Source organism: Euprymna scolopes, chromosome 18 (assembly GCF_053919585.1).
Source record: "Euprymna scolopes isolate OS-2025 chromosome 18, ASM5391958v1, whole genome shotgun sequence".
Classification (NCBI taxonomy): domain Eukaryota; kingdom Metazoa; phylum Mollusca; class Cephalopoda; order Sepiida; family Sepiolidae; genus Euprymna; species Euprymna scolopes.
In genome coordinates this window covers 32,699,898-32,722,948 of record NC_136499.1, presented here as the reverse complement: position 1 = coordinate 32,722,948, position 23,051 = coordinate 32,699,898, and the positions used below count along the sequence as shown (strand labels likewise).

The following is a 23,051-nucleotide window of genomic DNA, read 5'->3' as shown; positions in this document are numbered from 1 at the left end:
CATAACAAGGATCTGAATGTTTATGGTGAAACCATTTCTTTCAGCAACCTTAGCAACCGGTTTTGATGAATAGTTCTTTGTAAACTCCTTATTCAATAGTTCTTGATTATTTCATTATTGTATAGTTAGTACGACACTTTCTGTCAAAAATCGTGCTTCACCAGTGTTTGCACGAATATTTCTATAAAATTATAGAATTGCATCTATAATTTCATCTTTTTATATGTAAAGTATCATTTCTGATGACTTAAAGAAAAACACCTATCGTTGACGTTTTAGAGTGGAAGGGGTTTTTTTTTTGTTTTTTTTTTAATTCATTGCAGATGGTGAGGGTTGTCAGATATGCTATTTGCTTTCCAATGTAAGTCTTTCTAAAGCTTTTTTTTTTTTTTTAATAGGATAGGACTGAACTATCAGAAAGTGAAAAGAAAACTGCAAGTCATTTCTGATTTCCTAAAGAAATTTTTGAAATAAAATTAAAAAAAAAAAAAAAAAAAAAAAAGCTCTAACCATTTAAAAAAAATTTTTTTTTTTATAACTTTCTCTCTTTGGATTATTGGGAGGTAGGGGGGCAGCTAGACATAAAAAAAGGTAATTCCAGATGTTGAAAACATCAAAGACGTTAGCAGAAATGAAATGGTTAACAATTAAACAATCAGCATTCACATATAAAGTAATAAGAAAGAATGATTCAACTGAGCAGTTAACAAAAAAAACTTATAAATTGGTAAATAAAACAGAAAAAGGAAAGATTTGACTATAGATTTGTATTCTCCCTTCATAAGGCAAACTTTTGTGTGATGGGACACACATAATTACAAATAAATACACATCACTCTTTATAATAGAAATGTAAGATTTTTCTGAATAAAACAGCCTTTTATAAATCTATCTATAAAAAAACAAAAAAAAAAAACAATTCTTTAAAGATTTTTTTCATTGGCCAACCACGGAAGTCATTTTTATTGTCACGTTTTTAGTACGGTCAATAACAATTGCATTTGTTGCACATTGATGTATAAGATCTGTTGCATGTTGAATCCAGTAAAGTACGCATCAATTAAATAGTCTTTTTACAGAACTGCTTTTATTTTTTTTTTCAATATTTACTCTTTTAACAAAAGCAGCTTTCTTTTTGTTTAATTTTTTTATCTTGAGAATTACTATTTATGAATGGTCTGCAAGATAATGTTTTGGTTCAAACTTAGCTATGATGAATTTTTTTTTTTTTTCATCTAGGTGGAGACCTTGCGAGAACGTCTTGACCATACAGAACAAGAATTGGTCCAATTACATCAAGACAAAATGGACCTAAAAACCCAACTGCGGAATGTTTGCAGTGAAAAAGAAAATAGCAAAGCTATGGAAGCCAAAACTCTACCTATAGTGAGTTATTGTGTTTTTTTGTTGTTATTTTGCTTTTTTTTTGGAGGGGGGGTGTATGTTCGTTTTTATTTTTATTTTTTCGTGTTTAAAATTCACATTCAAGTTCTGATTAAATAAAATGAAAAACTGATAAGAAAAAAAACTTTTATTTTACAAAACATATTGCATCTTTCCATTAGCATATTTGTCATCTATTATACAGAAACAGAATGACTTGATAGCTGTTGCATTACTTTAGTTCTGGGATTAACTTTTGTTTGAAAAAGAACAAGGTATTTTTATTCCTTGTAATGATCAGTGTTTTTTTTAGTGTGTTTTTTTTTTTTTATGGAAATCGCCTCAGACAAAGCTTGTACTTGATCCAAGGAGCCAAAAAATATTACTTCAAGGTTAAAGTGTTAGTATAAAAGGATAGTATCTATGAACTGGTATTATTACACCTTTTGTTATTTAGTTGGTATTTGGCCACCTTGAACTTTCATCATTTACTCGTCAAAAATATAGAACAGAAATGGGTTTATGTTTCTGTCATTTTGAAATGAGGATTGGTTATTTGTATTATTTGGATTCATTAGACTACTGCTCTCATCTTGAAAGTTATTTTCATAACATTTCGGTTGATGTAATCTCCAACCTTCTTCAGGTGTATCTTGTCATGGTATCATTTTCATATTGTTTCTCTCCATGCAACGTGTGTCCTCAACCCTTACTGGTCAGGTTTTATTTCCGTATACATATCTAATAGATTCTTCCCTGTGGCAAAAATGGTCAGCAAAATAAAAAGATAAATTTCTATCAGATGACATTTTATTTTTTCCTTTCTTATGAATTACCACTTATCAAAGTGAAAAGACATTTTAGGATAAGGTTTAATAAGGTGCAATGATTGTCAGTTGAAAGATGAATTTTATTGAGAATGATTAAATTTGAACATTTGTGGGGGACGGCTCATGACACAAATCTGTTGAGATTGGCTTGGTAGATTACCAAGTAGTAATGTGTTCCACAGATAAGTGTTTGCGCAGAAGATATGTAAAAATTCCGCACAAAAAAAAAAAGAAATTTTTTTTTTTTTTCCATCGTGGTAGTAAAATGAGTTCTTGCTGTGTATGATTTATGAGGAGGAAATAAGTTGATGTTCAAGCACCTTCAATCGAAATAATAATAGAATAGCAAGGAGCCTAGTCACATCTCTTCATTGCGAAGGCAGCTGTAAAGAACAAAAGAAATCATCTACCATGATTTTGGAGACCTAAATTACATACTATAAAACAAATAACCTGACATTTGTTTTAATTTGTGCTTACATTCCTACTAAAGCCAAATTAATCGATGGCTTCCCCCTTGTGGCTTTTTTCCTACATATTTTAATCACACAAAATGCACATTAAAATATTTCTGATTTCTGCAGTTATGCCTGAAAAAGAAACTCATTTTAATCATTCTAATTAGCTGTAATTTGCAATTAATTACCAAAGTGACTCTGTTGTTTTACCCTTTCTCATTCTTATTGTATACACTATTACTTTCTCACCTTATCTCTTATTAACTCTCAGCTTTTATTAACTATCATTTATTATTTTGTACCTTACGAGGAATGTTTATGACCAGTATTTGTCGACATTCGATTTAAAAATGACCATGTTGTAGCCTACAGGGAAGCAATCCCATGGTAATGTGTTCCACAGATGGGAATTCTTGGAAAGAAACTTTGTTCATATCTGCGCATTTCAGTATTGTTGCATTCTTTGTGTTGGCATCTGTCGTTAATATATGCAACGGATAGTAAAGGAATCCCAAACAAATCTGTCACACACTAGATGGCATGTTAAACATTGCTGTCCAAGAATCATGGTATGTAAAAGTGATTAAAAGATGAGAATATTTTAAAGATTTATTTTTAGAATATCCTGAATAAATGTTACGTATATATGTATACATGATTTATGCATGGATAACAGAAATTTTTTTATGTGAACAAAAGTACAATTGTGTAGATCTTAAAATAAAATATACATTTGAATTTATTGGACGACTAAAACAACGTTGCTTGTGAGTTTTTTGTTTTTTTTCTTATGGAAATCGTTCCAGACAAAGCATGAAGTCTCTTGATGTAAGGAGTTTAAAAATATATATACCATTTCAATGTCAAAATCTAGCCAACAGATATAGATTCCAACCCAGAAAACAGTAATTCTTTCTCTTGTTTCTGAGGACAGTTTTGAAAATAAATTTTATAGATTTTATAAAGAAAAATAAAGTCATATCTTGGCCAATAATTGATATATTCTTGAAATTCAACTGCATCTCTTAGAGGAGGTTTTCTCAAAGTGGGCTCCATGAGTGAGGCTCTGGAAGCCTTTTCTTAAATAGCACCAAATGCTTTATATGGAAAAATTAAATGGCTGCAGATATTTAATTATTGGTCTTTTTACTGGAAAGAGATATGATACATAACTACAGGTGCAAAGAGTTTCAGAGTGGTTTAAAAAGAAAAAAAAATTAATTAATGCAGCAATTTTTGATTAATCAAAAACAAAAAAAATAGTTGTAAACATTATCATTAGTTAGTGCTAAAATTTGAAATTAATGTTTTCCATATTTATTTTAGAAATTATTTTGTTAGTGCTCTGTGAAAAATCTTAGCCCTGCTCAGAGGCTCTATGGTGTCCTGAAATTTGGGAAACCCTGTCTTAGAGGATCTTTTCTTGAATTCACTTGAAGAAGCTGTTTTCAGCCAACATCATGGTCTCCAGGTGAGACCTGATTTGGAGCATGCTGTCTTTACTGTATATTTCTAGAGATGCTGGCAATCAACTTGGTCTTGGTGTTGCAGGCAGTATGGTTGGTGCCTTTCGCAACTGTACTTCATGCATAATAGTATATGGGGTTGTGACATTTATTGGGTATTTTGCTTAATTTTCGATTTTTGAATCATTATTGAAACTCCCCAGATGACCATTTAATGTCAGCTACTTTTTATTGTTCTAACTTAATACTCAACACTACTTGTGTTTTTAAAGTAAATAAATGCTTTAAAACAAGTTAAACTGCAAAAAACAAAACTTATCCAGGTAGGTAGAAGAGTAATTTATCTTGCCTTTGATAACATTTATTTGGTATATATTTGTTTTTTTTTACAACTTTTCATCTTTTTTTTATCAATACTGTAAAATGCCCATTGTATAGGGGTGGGGGCAGATGTTGGAACTGGTGAAATTGTTGACATTCTCTGTCATTTCTGGGTTTGGAAAGAACAGAAAAAATAATTGAATTTTCAAAATCCAAAGTGTATATCTTAGAGGAAGTAAATTGTTCAGTACATCTCAATTAAAGAAGTCACTCTCAGCTTCCATCACATGAATAGCAATTCCCAAATTCATGTGTAATTAGATAGAAAATTGGATTCCAGTTACAAAATATGATTCTTGTTTTATTCATTTTAATTCTTGTTTATATTTTAAAATTTACATATTGTCTGAAGTATGACTGCTATAAGTGTTAAAAAACACTTTTTAATGGAAAAATGTTTTTCTTATTGCTTTATTTACTCACTTATCATAATTTGCTATTTTATTTTTATTAATTTAATTATTTTGGTTTTTGTTGTAAAATAATTGATTGTCTTGTATATGTACATTTTTTACATAAGGGAAATTTTTACTATTTTTACATTAAAAAAAAAAAAAAAAAAATGGTGTGACTTTTTTTTACAGACACACTATAGTAAAGTTGCACCAAAAAATATATTTAATATTTTCTATTTTTATAGAATAGAAAGATTAAATCTTCATATATATATTTTTTTTAATTTAAAAGAAAAGTATACCTTTCTTCTGTATGGAAAAGGGGTCGGGTGATCTAGGAAAATTGAAACTCAACAAACTCCTGTTCACTGATTTGTTTCTTTTTGCTGCAGGATGCATTTGTGTTTTGTTTATGAAATTGCTGACGTGTGTACAAATGAATCAAAATTTATGTTGGAATATAATTTAGTAATTAAATTAACATGGAGAGAGGGGGGGGCAAGGGATGCTAACATGTTTACTTGGTGTTGTGGGAGGGGTTAGTCTTTGTTTATAATTTTCAATGTTGAATTGCAACTTCTAGAATTAAATTAAGCTGAAAAAGAGTCTTTTCAGCACAAATGTTAATTTTTCTGGCCATCATCTAAAAGAATTGCATATATAGAATTCTGCATAATAATAAAATTACAATAATTATTGGGTTAGAAAAAAAAATGACATAGTGAATTAATGAGATGGTAATTTTCCAATCAATATGCAAATTATGAGGGTCGTTCCAAAAGTAAACTTTTAAAAAAAAATTTTTTAATTCAAAAAGTTGAAGATCTACAGAGACATGAGAGGTACCATTAAAACAAGCAGCTTTTTGTGCTCCAGAATTTATTTTTCTACATTGTCATTACCATTCTCAATGCATGTTTGCCAGGAATTCAATGACACATCTCTGCTTCTGACACACATCCATGACAGGGGTTGCTTTCTTGGAGTCTCATGCCATCAATATCTCCAACAGAGAGATGAACCTTTCTGGTCATGAATGCATAAGGTCAGCCATCATAACAATGCAATTTGAAATTCCCTCTGATTCATTTAGCTGAAATAAAAAAAAAAAAAATAGGAGCCATTACTTTTGGAATGCCTTTTGGTAATGTCTACCATATATACATGCTGAATATATAGGATGTTCCACAAGTTGTGAACACATTTGGGCATTAAATATCTCAAAAACTATTTAGGGTATAAAAAGAATGCTGATATATCTATATATAAATACAATAGTGTGTGCTATTTTGTGTGTCACACATCTTTTTTCTTCCGAGTAACTGTTTAATTGTTATGACATTCCATTTCTTGTAATAAATAATTGTACCAAGAATTCTTAAGTTTTGGTTTCAGTTTTGATTCAAGCTGATGCACCCAAGTCACATGGATATATTTTTTATTTTTGAAATCACAACTTTATAATATATAAGAATTGATAGAAAATTGACTCTAAAATAATATATACGAAATCTGCATCAATTAAAATATCATATTTAAGCGTACTTTATGACTGGGCTATGCCGGGCGTCCCTGCTAGCTTAGGTAAATACTTTTGCAGTTTTAACAAAAGAGTTACAATAATATCAGACCATCTCCATTTACGATAAACATCCACAGAATACTAACATCAATATATTACATATGAAAGAGTCCGCTGTGGAATTTCCACAGGTCCCGTTAGTATATAATCATTAATATAAAAGTTGAACTTGATAAATTTAGCTTTAAAAACATGTCACTTTCATTTAGTTCAGTGGATATAAAGTTTGGAAATTTGTCCAAGACTTCTGGATCATCCTGTATTATGAAAGTGAAGTTCTATTTTGCATCTGAAATTAAGGTTTTTATTTCATTGTCAGTGGCATGAACTGCCTAAATTCATAGAGATAAAATAAAAATTACCCTCCACCAGTGTTTGCACTAGTATTCATATAAAATAATGGTGCTTATATAGTATTGAACTTTAAAAAAAAAAATGAAACTTTAATTTCTAAATAAATTAACAAGAAAACTTTTTACTTCCATATTAGGCAAAAATAAGTATCTACTCCAAAGATTTTATAGTATTTTGACGATCTGCCATTGATAAGAATGGAAATTTTGTAAATCATAGGTAGATGAATCAATCTGTCATTTAACTTGTCATGGTCATAAATGGTCAATCAACAAACTAAGAAAATTAATTTATTTTTAATTTAAATTCTACTTAATTTTTTACCTAATGATACTTATTTTTACATGATATTTAAGTATATCACAGAGTTTTTAATTGAAATATGATTTTCACTTGTGTTCAATATTCACCAAAATAGCATCTTTATCGCTGAAGTTAAAAAATAAGATATGGTGCTAGTTGACACATCATTTTTTTTTTAATATGTCGTTTTAAACAAAAGCAACAGTACCTACTTGTCATGTCGAAAATAGTAATATATCCAAAAATTATGAAAATTCATCTGGTAGAAAAATTATTTATAGTTAAGAGTAATTTTTATCGAAAACTGGGGGAAATTGCATATGTGAACACCTTGAAGATTGCAAATACACGGGACATACTTATCTCCTTTTTTGGCACTAATGAATTCCAACACTTGTAGCCTATAACAATACTTTTTTTTTTTTAAACACAACAGCAGTGGTTCTATTTAATGAATTTTCGTAATTGTGGGATATATTAATATTTTTGACGACAAATAAGTAAGTACTGTTGTTTTGCTTAAAACCACATATTAAAAAAAATCGGTCTGTCAACTCTATCTTAACAAGCACCAATAAAACTTAAAACTAGAAAGTTTAAAAAAGAAAAGCGAATGAAAAAAAAATCGGTATAGTTGTAGAAAAACATAAGTTTTTTTAAGTGAATAATTAAACTTTAAATGTCAACTTAAAATAAAAAAAAAACCTAATTTCTATTTATTACTTGAAATTGTTGAAACAAAATTAGTCAATAAGAAAAAAATAAAACTCTACCTTTCTTTTTATTTCCCTTATTTTGTCTTTTACTTTCCCTGCGTTCTCTGTTTTATTTTAAGAATAAGGGAATATATAAAAGTGAAAAAAAGTCATTCACTTCCATTTTTTTTTTATTATCATCAAATATTTTAATTCTCTTTTTTTTTTTTTATTTTTTTTTTTTTTTTTTTTTTTTTTTTGCTCATAAAATGTTAATGCCATTCCAGCATATTCCTCAAGACTTTCAGTAAAGGTGCAGCATCTTTTCACCCTCAAAAAATCTTTTAAAATGATGTCTGAGCTCGAATCTATGCCCCCCCCCTTTATCAAACTTTCACAAAAAACACTCATCTAGTTGAAACCACTATCTTTCGTTTGCCTGCTTTTCAGCTGACTACAATATGGTTGTATTCAAGTCCAACATAAACAAGTTCTTGATAAGCCGTCTCCTTAAGTAATCCAATTTACCAAATTTCCACTAATGATTACTACGATATTGTCTCATTGACTACTGTACGCTCATTAACTTTTATCCTTGAGTAGCCTCCGGGCCTTGATAAGTGGCAACTCGTTTGTTAAAAAAAAAAAAATTAAAAATTTGGCAGTGCTGAAAACGAAAATGTTTTAAACCCCAGGAAACAAGTAGTTTTCAAGACGTAAAGAAATTATAGTTTCTAGAAGTGGGGGATCACTTTTCTGCATTAATTTAACGTAAAATGAATACCTACTTTATGGCCACCTTTTTGATCGGGAGGTGGAGGTCAACACGCAATGAACACAATTTAACGTAAAATGGATAATTGTGGCTTGATAGACCAACACAAAACCTACCTTTAAAAACTTGTTTTCTAGGGGTTTTCAGGTGTGCTGAAAACAAATTTTGCATTTAAAATTGGGGCTGACAACTAGTTTTCACGATACTGAAAAGATGCTTTCCCGCAGGTTTCATAACCATAAAATATCACATTTAAATTTTCCGCAAATAAGTAGTTTTCTGAATATAAAGCAATGTAGTTCTTTATAAGTGGTGGCCATTGTTGTTCACACAAGCGTGCGCATATTTTTGCCGTGGTCATTTTAAAGGATTTTTGGAGGGTGGAAAGATGCTGTACCATTTACCGAAATGTCTTGAGGAATATGCCGGAATGCCATTTTAATTATGTTTTTTTTTTTTCAATTTTTTTTCTTATCAGTTATCAAGATTAAGCCTCTCCTTTGATCAGAAAAATTAAATTTGATTAGTGATTAATGAAGCGAGTCGAGCCAGACATGCACTTTTATTATATAGATTAAAGTCCTTCTAGCCTTACCTAGCTAAAATAAAAAAAAAAAAAACTAATGACCCAGTTTTAATAAAATGTTCAGTACATTTTATTAAAATCGGATTAATTATATTTTTTATTTATTTTGTGTCTCACAGCAAAGAATCAAATTAGGTATACCTATATATTTCTATAGTTAGGGGCCCTCAAATGATTGGATTTTTTATGGACCATTTTTTATGGGTCTTTAGTCGGTTAAAATAGATTTTAGTGTCAAAAATTGGTCACTATTGAAAAATAGTAATACATTTTGTACATTCATCTTAGTTTATTTTTTATTTTAAATCAGTTCATATGCGTGTCATGTAGATACGGTGGTAACGTTACAAGCTTTGAATGCTAAAGTTTTGCTTTCGGTTTCGATTCTAACTGATGACACCCAAATATTTTTTTTACTTTTGAAATTACGACTGTATAATAATATAAAATCTGGACAAATTAAAATATATTTAAGCGTATTTTACAACTGGCAAAGCGAGCCCCCCCCTCCCCGCTAGTGTGTGTGTGTGTATATATATATATATATATATATATATATATATATATATATATATATATAATCTATTATTTAAAACAAACTTTGTGTGTTTGTTCTTTGATAAGACAAAGGTGCATTCAAAATAAATTTCTGTTTTGAGTACAATTGAACCATGATACTTGACTTTTGCATTTTAAATTTTAAGTGAAGCTATTATTTACAGATAATTTTATAAAATCAACAGTAAATTCTCTACAGTGCAATGTAGACTCAATGTATTGTGAACTAAGTCACTGTGGGGAGGCATGTAAAGCTTCTTCTCGGTACATTGGGGGCAGGTCTCTAACCAGATCTGATTTGATTAAAAATGGTCGATTTTACTGATTTCGATGACAAAAGTATGGGAGGGTGGAATATTTGTTGATCCCCATTCAATCCCGGACAACGTCGGGTCTCCTTGCTAGTACATATCTCCTGTCATACAAAGTTAAGTTAAAAAAAAAACTTATTAGGTAGGGAAATTGAGAAAGCAAATAGCAAGTCAGACATACCCACCATTAACCTAATGAGTTTTTTTTTCTATTTTTCTTTTAAACTTTCCAGTTTGAGACGTTTTCTTACTATTCTTTCTTTCTTTTTTTTTTTAACGTTTTTTTAAACATTTTTACGTTATATTAATATTTTGGCAAAGGTTAATTATTTTCTATTTCCGACAAAAGAATGCTATCGAGTATAATTTCGCCACACAAATTGACCCTTTTACATTCTAAAAACTTAACTGGTATTTATTTTCGCTTTTTTTTTTATTTTTATATATATATTTTATCTTAAAGCTAGCAATTATTCTATAGCCATTAAAAAATAATTAAACAACTGCTAACTTTCATAAATATATTAAAAAATAAAATAAAAAAAAACACGTCTTGTTTAAAAACAGTTTGCTTTTCCAGGACAATGAGGTTTATTTGTGTGTTTATTCTTTTAAACTTGAAAAAAAAAAAAAAAAAAAAAAAAAAAACTTGAAGAATTCAACATTGCTGTAGATCTTGACAAACTTTTATGTTTGTTATTTTTTTATTTATTATTTTTTTTTTTTTTTTTGTTTTTTACCTATCTGGGGCAGTCTCTGTATGAGAGACTACTAGCGCCTTACTGTCTGTCTCCGTTTGTTAACTTGCAGTGTAAGTTGTCAAAACCTCCCTTCCATCCTTCTTGCTATTAACCTTCTTTCTCACCCTTCTTTCCTCCTTACCCTTCCTTCTCACCCTCCGCTTACCCCTTACCCTTCATTCTTTCCTTCTTACCCTTCTTTTCTCTCACCCTTCGCCTTCACCCCCAGCTGCTGCTGCTGCTAGTCGATCTGAAATGGCCATGGTCACTTGAAAATTATCAATTTGTATTCTGATATAATAATAGTCCACCTTGTTTGCCTTCTGAGTGATTCTTTACTATTTTTGCCTGTCTTAATGAATATGGCCCAGTTTTTTTTTCTCCGTCTTCGTTTGTCCTATTCGGCTACTAGCCACCTTTTCTTGTTTTTAAATTATTGAGTCACCACAGGGCTTTCTCCCCTATTGCTCTCATGGTTTAAAGATTTACCTCTTTTTTTTTTTTTTTCTTAAAAAGAAAAACAAACTTATTTTTAAAGACTGCCTTTACAAAAACTTAATGTAGGATATCATTTGGATCTATCGGTCTGCATCATTTTTCGGACACCTCAGTTGCTATCAGGCCGGCCAGCCTGTAGTGTTTACGAATCTATCATGCTAGACCAGGTCAGTTATTTTAAAGCTTTATATGAAAGATTTAGAAGGGGGGGGGTGATATAAAATGCTGTATAAATGCGTTTCTAAGTTGTTTTAATATATATATTTTTGATATTCAGAGTGTTTGTGTACATATATATGTATTGTGTATGTGTGTGTGTATGTATGTATGTATATATATATATATATATATATATATATATAGAGAGAGAGAGAGAGATAGTTAAAAGAATTCCCTCCTCCTGTGTCTGAGTTTAAAACAACCACCTTTTGAATATACGATGTAACGCATTTTGAAAACTGGTCAAGACTAATGGAATGTGTTGTTTGTTTTATTAATCAGATTTTGTGTGTGGAATGTATTTAAATTTTAATTGTTGGGAAAATTCTTTTAAGAGTGAAGTATTGGTATAAGAGACATATGTATGACGTTACAAACATTTTTTATATGAATTAAACTATATATATATATAGAGAGAGAGAGAGGGGGGGTAATCAAATTGAAAGTTGAATAATTAAAACATAGCGCAATTTAACCAGTTTTTATTGTTTTCTTTTTTTCTTTTACCTTTATAAAAGTTACGATTTTACTGTCTTACTGCACTGCACTTATGCACAGGTTCTCATTAGATCTCCGAAGTTAAGCAACGTTGATAACAGATAGTACCAAATGGGTGACTATCATGCACACTATATGAGGACAAGCAAACCCCCTTGGAAAAAAAAACAAAAAAACCCCTCTGAAGATGCTTTTAGCATTTTAGTATAACATGCTAATCCGCATGTATAGACACACCTAAACAATACTCACCTGGGCGAAAGTTCTGTTCTGTTCTCAATCATGTGGCGAAGCTCTCCAGAGAAAATATCTTAAAAAATCAAAATTAGTTTTTTTTGTTGTTGTTGTTTTTGTTTTTTTTTGTTTTTTTTACGTAATCAATGCTCTAATTAAAATAACTATTAAATTTTAAATTATGAAAAGAAATAAAACAATGAATTTTTTGTCTAGAATTTTTAAAGTCGTGTGTTGTATTTTTCTTGTTTGAATAGTCTTGTTTTATACTTATCTCCCAGTATTTTTATCTAACACTGAAAAAAAAAAAAAATTTAAAAAGTGGCATAAGCATGTTGACACATTGTTTTTTGGTAGATTGAGATTAAGCAACATTGAGCCTGGCCAGTACTAAATGGGTGACCATTTGAAAATACCTTTCTAGGGGGACGGTAAAACGACTTTGCAAAAATAAAATACAGCCATAAATATACTTCTAGCAAGTATTTCAATATAATCTGCTTCTCAAATACTTGTTGATACAGAATAACTGCTGTTTGAGTAGAAGTTTTGTTCTCAATCATGTGGTAAAACTCTCCAGAGAGAGTATATATATTGTATTTTATTCATTTATTTATTTATTTTAATATATATATATATATTCAATAATATTGATTTCAATTTTTTTTTTTTTTTTTTAATGACTTGGGTGCCTTCAGCTAGAATCGAAACCAAAACATTTAGCACTCCAACTGTGTTCGTTACTGTTTGAGCTACCACGACATATAGATAAGAAAGTTATAGAATAAAATCAATTTTAGCTATAATTAGTTTACAAATGTCAGCAAGTTGAAATAATGAACATTTTGTATTTCAACTTACCGATGTATTTCTGTATTTGTTATTCAGTCATCCAAACAAAGATTTTACTCGTTGTAAACCATCCCTGATGTATGATTACTATTTCCTGTTAATTTCAGTGTTATGTGACGAGTAGTTTAAGAGTGGAATTTATACATGCAGACATACATCCTCTGTTTCATTTATTTTTAAAATAAATATACACCATTGGGGGGGGGGGGGAATTATCCTTCTCTAGTGTTCAAACTAATATTTGTATAAAATACGGCTAAATCAATGGAAAAAGAACATCTAAAAGAAAAGTTTTAAAAGAAAAGGAAGGAAATAAATCCGTATGGAAAGAAAAGAAAGAAAACAAAGATTGAATGTAGAGGTTTATTTAATTTGCTATTTGCTTTCTTCATTTCCCTATCCTAAATATTTGAAATGGATCCGCCAGGAAGTTTTTTTTTCTACTTGCTAACTTCTGACGTTTCTGAATTTTTGAAATGAGGATTGGTTATTTATATTATTTGGATTCATCAGACTACTGTTCTCATCTTGAGTGTTATTTTCACAACATTTCAGTCAATGTAATAATTAGTAATAAGGATATTTACAACTAGAAATAAAAAAAATTAGGTTTAAGACTCCTAAAGTTTGTACTAAAATTATTCACAAGGACCTGTGCCTCAGTGGTTAAAGTACTTGAAAAAAATCAATTGGAAAAGTGATATTATCCTAAAGGTTGAAGGTTCAATTCTCGGTGCAGGCGACCGAAAACTACAATTACAAATTACTTAGGACCTCTCTCCAGTCATGGCTGATGGAACAAGAACAGGCTACCCCCCATGAAGTAAATAAAGGGTTCCATTTGAAATTCCGTCCAAATTCCCAAGTTCAACAAGGTACACTTGAAGAAAGTCGGAGGTTATATCGACCGGAATGTTTTGAAAATCACACTCAAGATGAGAACAGTAGTCCAGTGAATCCAAATAATACGAATTGCTAACTTTTGTGTGACAGAATGAAAAAATATATTTTGCTCTTTATTATAGAATGTCAGATTTTGTTAATGACAACTAAAAAATGATTCAATAAATACATAATTCCACATTTGATAACATATCAAGATTTAAATGTAAAAGTCGATGTAAACATGTACGTTATTGTTTATCCTAAATTATTTTCAACTGCCAAATTTAAAAGGCCAGATTTCTTTTGCAATCCAGAGATTGGAAAAAATTGGTTAAAAAACGAATATATAACAAATAAATGTTACCAAAGGCAAGATAGTTACTCTTCTACCTAGCTGGATAAGTTTTTAGTGTTTTTATTTAATATAAAATGTTTATTTGGTTTAAAAACAAGTAGTGTTGAGCATTACACAAGAACAAGGAAAATGGCCATGTGGTTTCTCATGTCTTTGAAATTCTGACAATGACTTTAAAAATATACAAAATACTGTTAGAAACTCAGCCGATAAATGTTCCTGTGACATTTATTGGGTGGGTTTCTAAGAGTATATTACATAATTTTTAATTTTTATCTCATTGTCGAGACTTCAAAGATATAAGAGATACCACGCATCCATTTTTTTTTTTTTTTTTTTGTGCTCATGTAATGTTTTTTGAACCGAATAAACATTTTACATTAAATAAAAACTTATTCAGCTAGATAGAAGAGTAACTTAAAGTTCTGAATTTTGAAGATGAAGGCTGATTGTTTATATTACGTGTATGGGTCAGACTATTGTTCTCATCTTGAGTATTATTTGTGCAACGTTTCAGTCGGATTGTCCTTCGACCATCCTCAGACATGTTGGTGGTTGTTTGGAAAAGAAAAAAGAGAAAAGTTACTAGCTCCGTAGATATTTTCATATTTCAAAAAACACCTAGTACGAAATCAAGTCCCCGACCAAAAGTCTCATGACAAAAACCCGTGTATATGAGATTTCATGCAAATGCAGAACACTATACAAAGGTGAGTCTGAAAGTGAGGCTAAAAGAACACTGTAAAGCCGTGACACTGGGAGAGGTTGAAAATCTGGACTAGCTGATCATATATAGAAAGAAAAAGGAACACACTTTCCTTTGTGGAATGAGGGTCAAAATAATTGATAGAAATGCAATGGTGAAGGATCAGATGACTCAAGGAGGCAGCACATATGCTAAAAGAAGAAAAATAAAAATTACTAAGCAGACCAAACCTAGAGTTTAATAGCATTTGGAAGCCTCTAATTATAGAAAAAACAAACATTGCACACCCTTAAAATTTCCGCAATGGAAGGAAGTTAATCTCCTGTGGATCTTTATTAGTTTCTTCCCCTTCGTCAACCAATTTTTTTCACAAATTCAAAACAATAACCATACAATAGACTAACTCACAGAAATATGAAAATATCTACAGAGTAAGTAAATTTTTACTTTTCTAAACAACTACCAACATGCCTGAGGACGGTCAAAGGACAATCCGACCTAAACATTGCACAAATAACACTCAAGATGAGAACAATAGTCCAATCAATACAAGTAATATAAACAGAAGAATAACTTATCTTGCTTCTGGTAATATTCATGCTATATATGTTTTTTGACCATTTAATTTTTGTTGATTGTAAAACAAACCGAAAAAGCCTATCTTTCAGGAATTTGCATCAGATGGCTTGACTGGTAATGGAAAGGCACTCATGATACTTCTGTTGATTTTGACGTACACCACAACAACTAAGTTGTTCAGAAAGCCACGCAAATGATTTGTTTATAGTGGTGAAGGCTTTGTGCAGAATCAACCACACTTTTTGGTACAATTGCTAATCTCACTTGGTGCAATGGCTGACACAAGACAGAGTGGATGGTAGACCTCAAATTTTTACATAAGTGTTCCTTTTTTTAGATGCATGTCTTAATGAAGAGTGAGGGTGCATCTTTCTCAGTGGATTAAACGCGCATCCAGATACCAACCTGGAAATTTCTGTTCTGTAGTGGTACATATAGAGCGTAGCATTCCCAAATGGTCACCCATCTGGTACTGGTCAGGCTTATCATTGCTTAACTTTAGTGATCTAGTGAGAAGTGATGTTTCAGTGTGATTATATTGTATAGATGCACTAATAATCAATTCAGTGTGGCATATCATTAATAGATTCAGGCAATTGAGGAAGTACCATGTGTGATCAATCGCTGCACTCCTCTTCATAGTGATCGGTTGAAACCGACATATTTTGATTGCTTTCTGTCCTCTGTTGAAGTTGATTGCTGTTTACTTTATGTGAGACAATATTTTAAATAAGTGTTATTTTAAAAAATGCAAACCACATTATGTAAAATTTGATACCTTTTTTAGAGTTATATATTAAATGAAGAATTAGTATTTATGCAGAATAAGGAGTGTGTGGTATCGTTGGAATTTTTCACTTGTTTATGTAAAATGCCAAAAGGTGCCGAAATGTTGAACTAATGAAATCGCAGCAGCCACCATCATTTAAGAAAACATTTATTTGCTGTCATTGATTCAGTATAAAAAATAAAATTTATCTTGATTGGAACAAAAAAAAAAAAACATAAAAAGAAAAATCATTTAAAAAAAATTTATTTTTTAAGATTTTGTTGTCTTAATTTGTTTGCAAAATCCAACCAATCCAGTAACAACAGATGACTTTTAAAAATTATCCATAAGAATGAAAATAGCTTAAGCTTTTTTTTTTATTTTGTCTTGTTTTTAAAAAAAAATGCCTTTTCTCTTTTCAGACTTTGAAACGTCAGCTCAAAGAAGCAAAAGATGTTATACAACGCCAAAAATCAGAAGTGGATCTCCTGAAATCCAAATTGGACATGTCTGTGTCAAAATTGACCGGCACTGAGAAGGCTTTGTCTGAAGCTCTCAAAGAATTGAAACAAGAAAAAGATCAGTATACAAAGATGTCGAATGATTGGGCCAAGCGAATAAAAACAGTGGATGCCCAGTTGCGAGAAACGTCACAAAAGCTTGAAAAGAGCCGTGATACGTTACAGTCCAAAGAGAAAGAATGCAAACGATTAGAAACTGAAGTGAAACTGAACATGCAGAAACTTCGAGACAGCGAGAGAGAAGTGATCAAATTGAAAGCAGTTGAAATTGAATATCGACAAGCGAAGGAAAGGCTCGACAACAACCATCGGGAGTTGGAGTGTCTTCGAAAAAGCCTCAAAGAAAAAGACATGCGATGTCGCAAGCTTGAAGATCACATTGAGGAAATCAAACATGAGTTCCGTCAGGAGAAGGCCAACTTTGAACGAGACTTGAGCAAAATGAAAGATAAAATAGCCGACTCTTCTGATGTAATGAGCCAGTCATTAACAAGTGACATCTCATCTATCCTTAGTGGGAAGAATGCTATAATCAATCAGCTGGAAGAGAAACTGATTGAGAGCCACAACAAAATCGAGGAAATCAGTGAGGAAATGCAGGAGGAAATTGAGAAAGGTGTGGCTCTCCGACCCCAATTAGATGCAGCTCTTAAAGAAAACTTGTACCTCAAGGAGCAGCTGGATCTCTTGGAGAATGCTCTTATGGATCTCCAGAAGAAGATGGAAACCGATGAAAAGGAAAAGCTGGTACTTAAGAAACAAGTTGAAGAACAGCAACGTGAGGGCAAGGCTTTATTGTCCAAATTGGAAACTGAACACCTGGACAATATGGACCTCCAAGAAGAAAACGGCGACCTTAAAAACATGATGTTCACATTAAATGATCAACTCCAAGGTCATCGTTCAGATGTTAACCATCTTGTGGAACAGGCACTTCAAGAAAAAGAAGGCATCTACAAGCAAAAACTGTCTGAGATATCGACCAGCCTGACCAGTGGTCGAAGTCTTGTAAGTATGGTGAATTCTTTGCTGAGTCAAATAATGGACACTCAAAAGAAAGACTACAGCCATGTACTTGCGTCTGCAATCTCTTCTGCAGCTGACCTTGAGAGCTGTTTGTTAACTGCCCAATCTGTGATTGAGGGTCTTCCACCTCTGACTAAGTCAGAAACAGCAGAACCATTTGTGGCGGCTAAAGAACAGTCAGAAGTTGCTTCAATAAAGTTACAACTCAGTGAAACCATGAAGGAAAACAAAAATCTGCACAAAGAACTTCACGATGCATACAGCGATTTCAACCGATTGGAAGCAGAAGACAAAAACTTACGGGAACGGATCAAATTGTTAGAGGATGACTATGTTCGGAAACTGAATGAGCTCTCGCGTAAGATTGATGATCTTACAACTAAACTACATCTAACTGAAGTGGACAGTCGCTTGGGTGGACATCACTCTTCTCCACAGAAGTTTGAAAATCAGCTTGAGGATTTAGAGAAGCGGATTCATTATGTCGGCAGCATGATGAAATCTCAGCAGATGCAATCGAAAGTCTTGAACAGGCAATTACTACATTCTTGTGGTGAAGATGATGCAAGCAATTTGTCTGAAGATTGTGAGAGCGAAACTTCTGAGGAATTATCGGACGAAGAATTTGATTCTGAGATCGATGATGATGATGATGACGAAGATGACGATGATGCCAGATTAATTTCCTCTTTAAGACACATGAACAACCAAGTGAGTTCTACGAACACTCGGCTTCATGATGTTACCCAGAATTTGTCCAAGAGCAGTACGGGAAGTATCTCGTCACCAAAAAAACCTGGTCTCCAACAGCGGCTTCATTCTTGTGAGCAGAAGGTTTGCCATCTTACGAATCAGCTCTCAATGGAAAATGAATTCCCAGAAATTCCTGAGGGAAAAACTCTTGATGAAATAAAATTAGCTTTTCATAGTTGTTTGTCATGCGTGCAAAATAAATTGCTTGCAGTGAATGAGGAGGTACGGGCAATAGAATCGGCAGGCACCAAACAGCAAACAAATAAACTGACTCCCAAAATTAAATACAAACTCTGTTACTTAATTCGGTACTTAAAACACATGCAGGATTTGACGCAGGATGATTGGTACATTCTAGGTCGTCTCCAAGTGAAAAAGGTTTTAGTGAAACGACATCTCCATGACAGACAGGAAGGTTTAAAACCAGACACAAAGAAAGCCGATGAACAAATATTAGCTTATGCTGAGAAACTTGCCCTGGAAGTAGGAATTCTTAGTGAGCTTGCCTCTTTGCTTCAGAATAACTACTTAGCCAATCGGTGTGGAGACAGCTTATGGAAAGAAATTAACGAAGTACACCAACTCTTTTTGCAAGTGCAGGAGAAAATCATGAAAGATTTAGATGAGTGCCAACTCAACAATGATTCCGAGCTGCTTTCCAATTACGTAAAAATGTTGTCACAGAAAATTGTTGTTGAAGGACATTTGATATCCAGCCTCGGCATCGGAAAGTCTGTTCTTGCTGACCAGAGTGAAAACACTGAAAACATCTCTGAACTACCATGCCTAGCCACCGAGGCCATCTCAAGAACTTTGGCCTGTGAGTATATGGAGCACCAATGTCACTATCTAGGAGACCAGCTGGAGAAATTCTCTGGACACTTCACGGCACAGGCTCTGTTGCAGGGAGAAATGACTTACGCATTGATCAATTTGAAAGAAAAAGTTGCCAGGCAAATGGAAAATGTGTCGGAAGAGTTTATAAACGAAGAGGCGAGAACAGCTTTCATCAAATTGAAAGAACAGGAAAAGAATTGCTACGAAATCGTGCACAAGTACAAAGAACAAAAACTGCAACAAATCCAAGACATTGTCAAATGTTCATCTGGGAAACAGAATGTTATTTTAGTCGTCAGCCAGGTGCATCGGCTTCTACAAACACACATCAAGCAATATGAAGACATGCTGGAACCAAGCTTGCCGACATCGAAAAAATGTAAAATAATTCATGATTCACTAAAAGTCGAGCAGGAATCTTTCTTGAAAACTATGCAAATAACATTGCAAGAAAACCAGGAGCTTGGAAGCAGCAACACAGAATTCATGGACAACATAAAATCTCATCTCATGGAACTTGCCGATGTCTTGGTCCTGAATGCCACAATAAGGGGCCAAGTTACTTACATTTCCGAATTGTACAGTACCAAATTTGGTACTTCTCCTCCAACCTCATCCCAAGACCGGGACGTTGATAGCAGCATATCGGATGATGAGAGAAGATGGGAGAATTTGATGAAGAAGCTTGGTAGTGTTTTGATGGGTGAAGCAAAGATGAAAAGTCGTGCAGCTTTCCAGTTGGTGGATCAGTGTAATGTTGATATTGACCAGGGCAGGATCGCAGAGATAAAAGAATTGCTCATGTGTGTGCCATCTGTTGAGGCGTATAGCCCACATCGCCTGACCAACTTTTCTAATCAAGTAATTCGGGAGGCATTATTCCAGGCTCAGATGTGCTATCTAATGGAAAAACTGAGGTTGGAGTATGAAGAGGAGGTGAACCAGTTAAGAATTCTGAACAGTGGGTCTCACATGGGAAACGTTCAGGAGAATCGAGAATGCGAAGTTGATGTAAAGTCTATGATGCAGATTTTTGAAACTACCTTTGAACAGAAATACAAAGATGAGATGGGAGTCCTTAGTGCCTTAAAGAAAGAAATTGACTCCATGAAATATGCAACGCAAGTGAGTACAGACTGTAATGAATGTATATGGGTAAAAGAACTAATTAAAAAATTGGAAGACGTGTTTAATGAACAATTTTCTAAAGCCAAAAGTAAACAGGAACTTCATTTAGACTCCCTCAAGAAAGAGATCGCTTCCGTGTCTACAAATCTGAGCAAAGCCATCGAAGATCGCGACCGAGAAAAAGAGACATTAGTTTCTTACTATGAAGATCGGATCAGTCTTCTACAAGATGAACTTGACTGTCTGACCGTCGAACGTGATGAAGAAGTGGCTCAGGTCAAGATGGACATCATGACAGCTGTGGGTGCCATTCAAGCCAGTGAACATCAGACCGAGGCTCAACGGTGTGAGCAAGTTAAACAGCTGACGCGAAATATTGCCATGCAGAAATATTATTTCAATGTACGTTTTGAATTTTTTTTTTTTTATTACTAATATGAAATTTATTAAGTGTTTTCTTGTGTTACAGGTGATCTCTTGAAAGTTATTGTCTAAATAACATAATTGATAATTTTATTTCAACAACAAGGCCCCATCTGTAGATTGCTTTTTTATTTACCCCAAGTAAGGCATATATTGCCACTGTTATTATATGAGGCATCCTAAGTTGGAATTTGGGCAGTAAGTTGTTTGTTTACATTTAAATTTCTGCATGTTCGTACAATTAGGAGATCAAGGAGAGAATTTCAAATGTAAATTATCTGAGAAACAAAGCTATTAGAATAGAAAGTTTTCCAGATACTTAAACCAACTACGAATTGTATAGAAAGTTAGTTTGTTTTTTCATTAACGAGTTTTGGAAGATTTTACTTTAAACAAAATCAAAAAAAAAAAAAAAAAAGACAATTAAAAGAATCGATTAGGCATCAGAAAATAGGCATCAATATTTCTGATTCCAATACCGATTCCAATTTTTACGATTCCCAATTCCGAATAATCATCCCAACACTTATATATATATATATATAACTATAGTATTGAGCACTTTGGAAAAAATATTGGTTCTAAGTTCATTTTATTATATCTGAACTTGTTTAATTAAATATGTGTATGTATTCTAGTAATTCTAGAGAGTATGAAAATAAATCCAATAGTGCTCGATTATTGAAGTAAAAGCATAATTATTTATAAAATAAATGTACATAACAAAAAACATTTTTTATATCATGGTTTTGCGAGACAGATTTTTTTTTTGGGGGGGGGGCTCTGGTGAATGAGCAGGTGTTCCCCATCTATTTAGTTTTGATGCTGATGGGTTACTTTCTTGCAAAACTAGCATTCAAAATGTTCTGTACATTTCTTTTATAAATAATATATATAAATCAAAAATTTTGTATACCTTTACAGGTTTATAAAGTTGTTTTTTTTTTTTAATTTGAAGTAGAAAAACTCAAGATATTGTAGAATTGAATTTACAATATTTTATTCAAAACAAGGAATACGAAGTAAAGGTGAAAGGTTCCTTATTCCATGGAGTTTCAAAGATTCACTCTTATCCTCAGAGGAAAAAATGTTAGCAAAAAGTATGTAGAAATAAATATCTATTTTTGCTGGTTAGCTTATTTTTTAAAATAGTCAAGATAATTTTCTTTTTTTTTTTTTTTTTTTTCTTAAAGAAAATAATTTTATAAGAGAAATGAAAAAGAATACACAACAATATCCAATAATTTTGGTTGCAAATATCCAGCGAGTTTCAACTCCCTTTAACTTCAACTAATTTATATAATTATCGGTTATAGTATCGGTGTTGCTTTGGGAAACTTGCAGTACCTCGAGTACCAAAATTCTATTGTGTGTGTTCTCTTGGCAAGTAATACTAAGGGAGATAATTCAGTACATATTCAATAAAATACAAGCTGCAGATGCAGCTGATTGAAGTATTGGTGTTTTTGTAATGTAAACAATATAACAACGGTTTTTTTTTTTTTGGTTTTTTTTTTTAAATCAATTTAATTATAAATTGGAGAAGTGTTTCCTGTAAAAAATTAAATTTTATTAACATGCACAGGAAAAACTCACAATCAAATATTGATTTTGTAGGAAGAAGGCTATCAGTGACAAAGAAACAAATACTGATTTTACTTTATATATTAGATATTAAGTGAAGCGTCTTGTATGAAATATTCTTATAAATAAGTTTCTTTGGAAAAGAAAAAAATGAAAATGTTTTTCTTATGACTTTCTGAAACATTCTCGAAAAATTGTTCAAGATGTTTCATATTTACATAAAAAAAAGACATTGAATTTCAAGTTATGCAATTAAAATCATTCTCTTTAAATATAACTCTTTTTAATGCTTGCTAATGGTTTCCACAGGAACTACAAGACTGTGAGTCTTGGCTCAGTGGTTCCAAGATTTTCATCTGACATTAGC

General features: G+C 32.0%; 1 protein-coding gene and 1 long non-coding RNA gene across 11 annotated transcripts in view; one reads left to right on the top strand and one right to left on the bottom strand.

Moving 5' to 3' along the window:
- The window catches only part of LOC145297575 (uncharacterized), a 362,397-nt gene that overhangs the window by 319,810 nt on the left and 19,536 nt on the right, over window positions 1-23,051 (top strand). For all 10 annotated transcript variants that reach the window (XM_080143592.1, XM_080143600.1, XM_080143597.1 and 7 more), the window contains 2 exons: window positions 1,240-1,386; window positions 16,835-21,079. In XM_080143592.1, coding sequence (XP_079999718.1) covers window positions 1,240-1,386; window positions 16,835-21,079 — 4,392 coding nt within the window. The remainder of the gene's footprint in view (window positions 1-1,239; window positions 1,387-16,834; window positions 21,080-23,051) is intronic.
- LOC145297577 (uncharacterized) overlaps window positions 5,701-23,051 on the bottom strand; it is a 114,143-nt gene continuing 96,792 nt past the window's right edge. The window contains exon 4 of the long non-coding RNA XR_013870273.1: window positions 5,701-6,006. This is a non-coding gene — a long non-coding RNA (uncharacterized LOC145297577). The remainder of the gene's footprint in view (window positions 6,007-23,051) is intronic.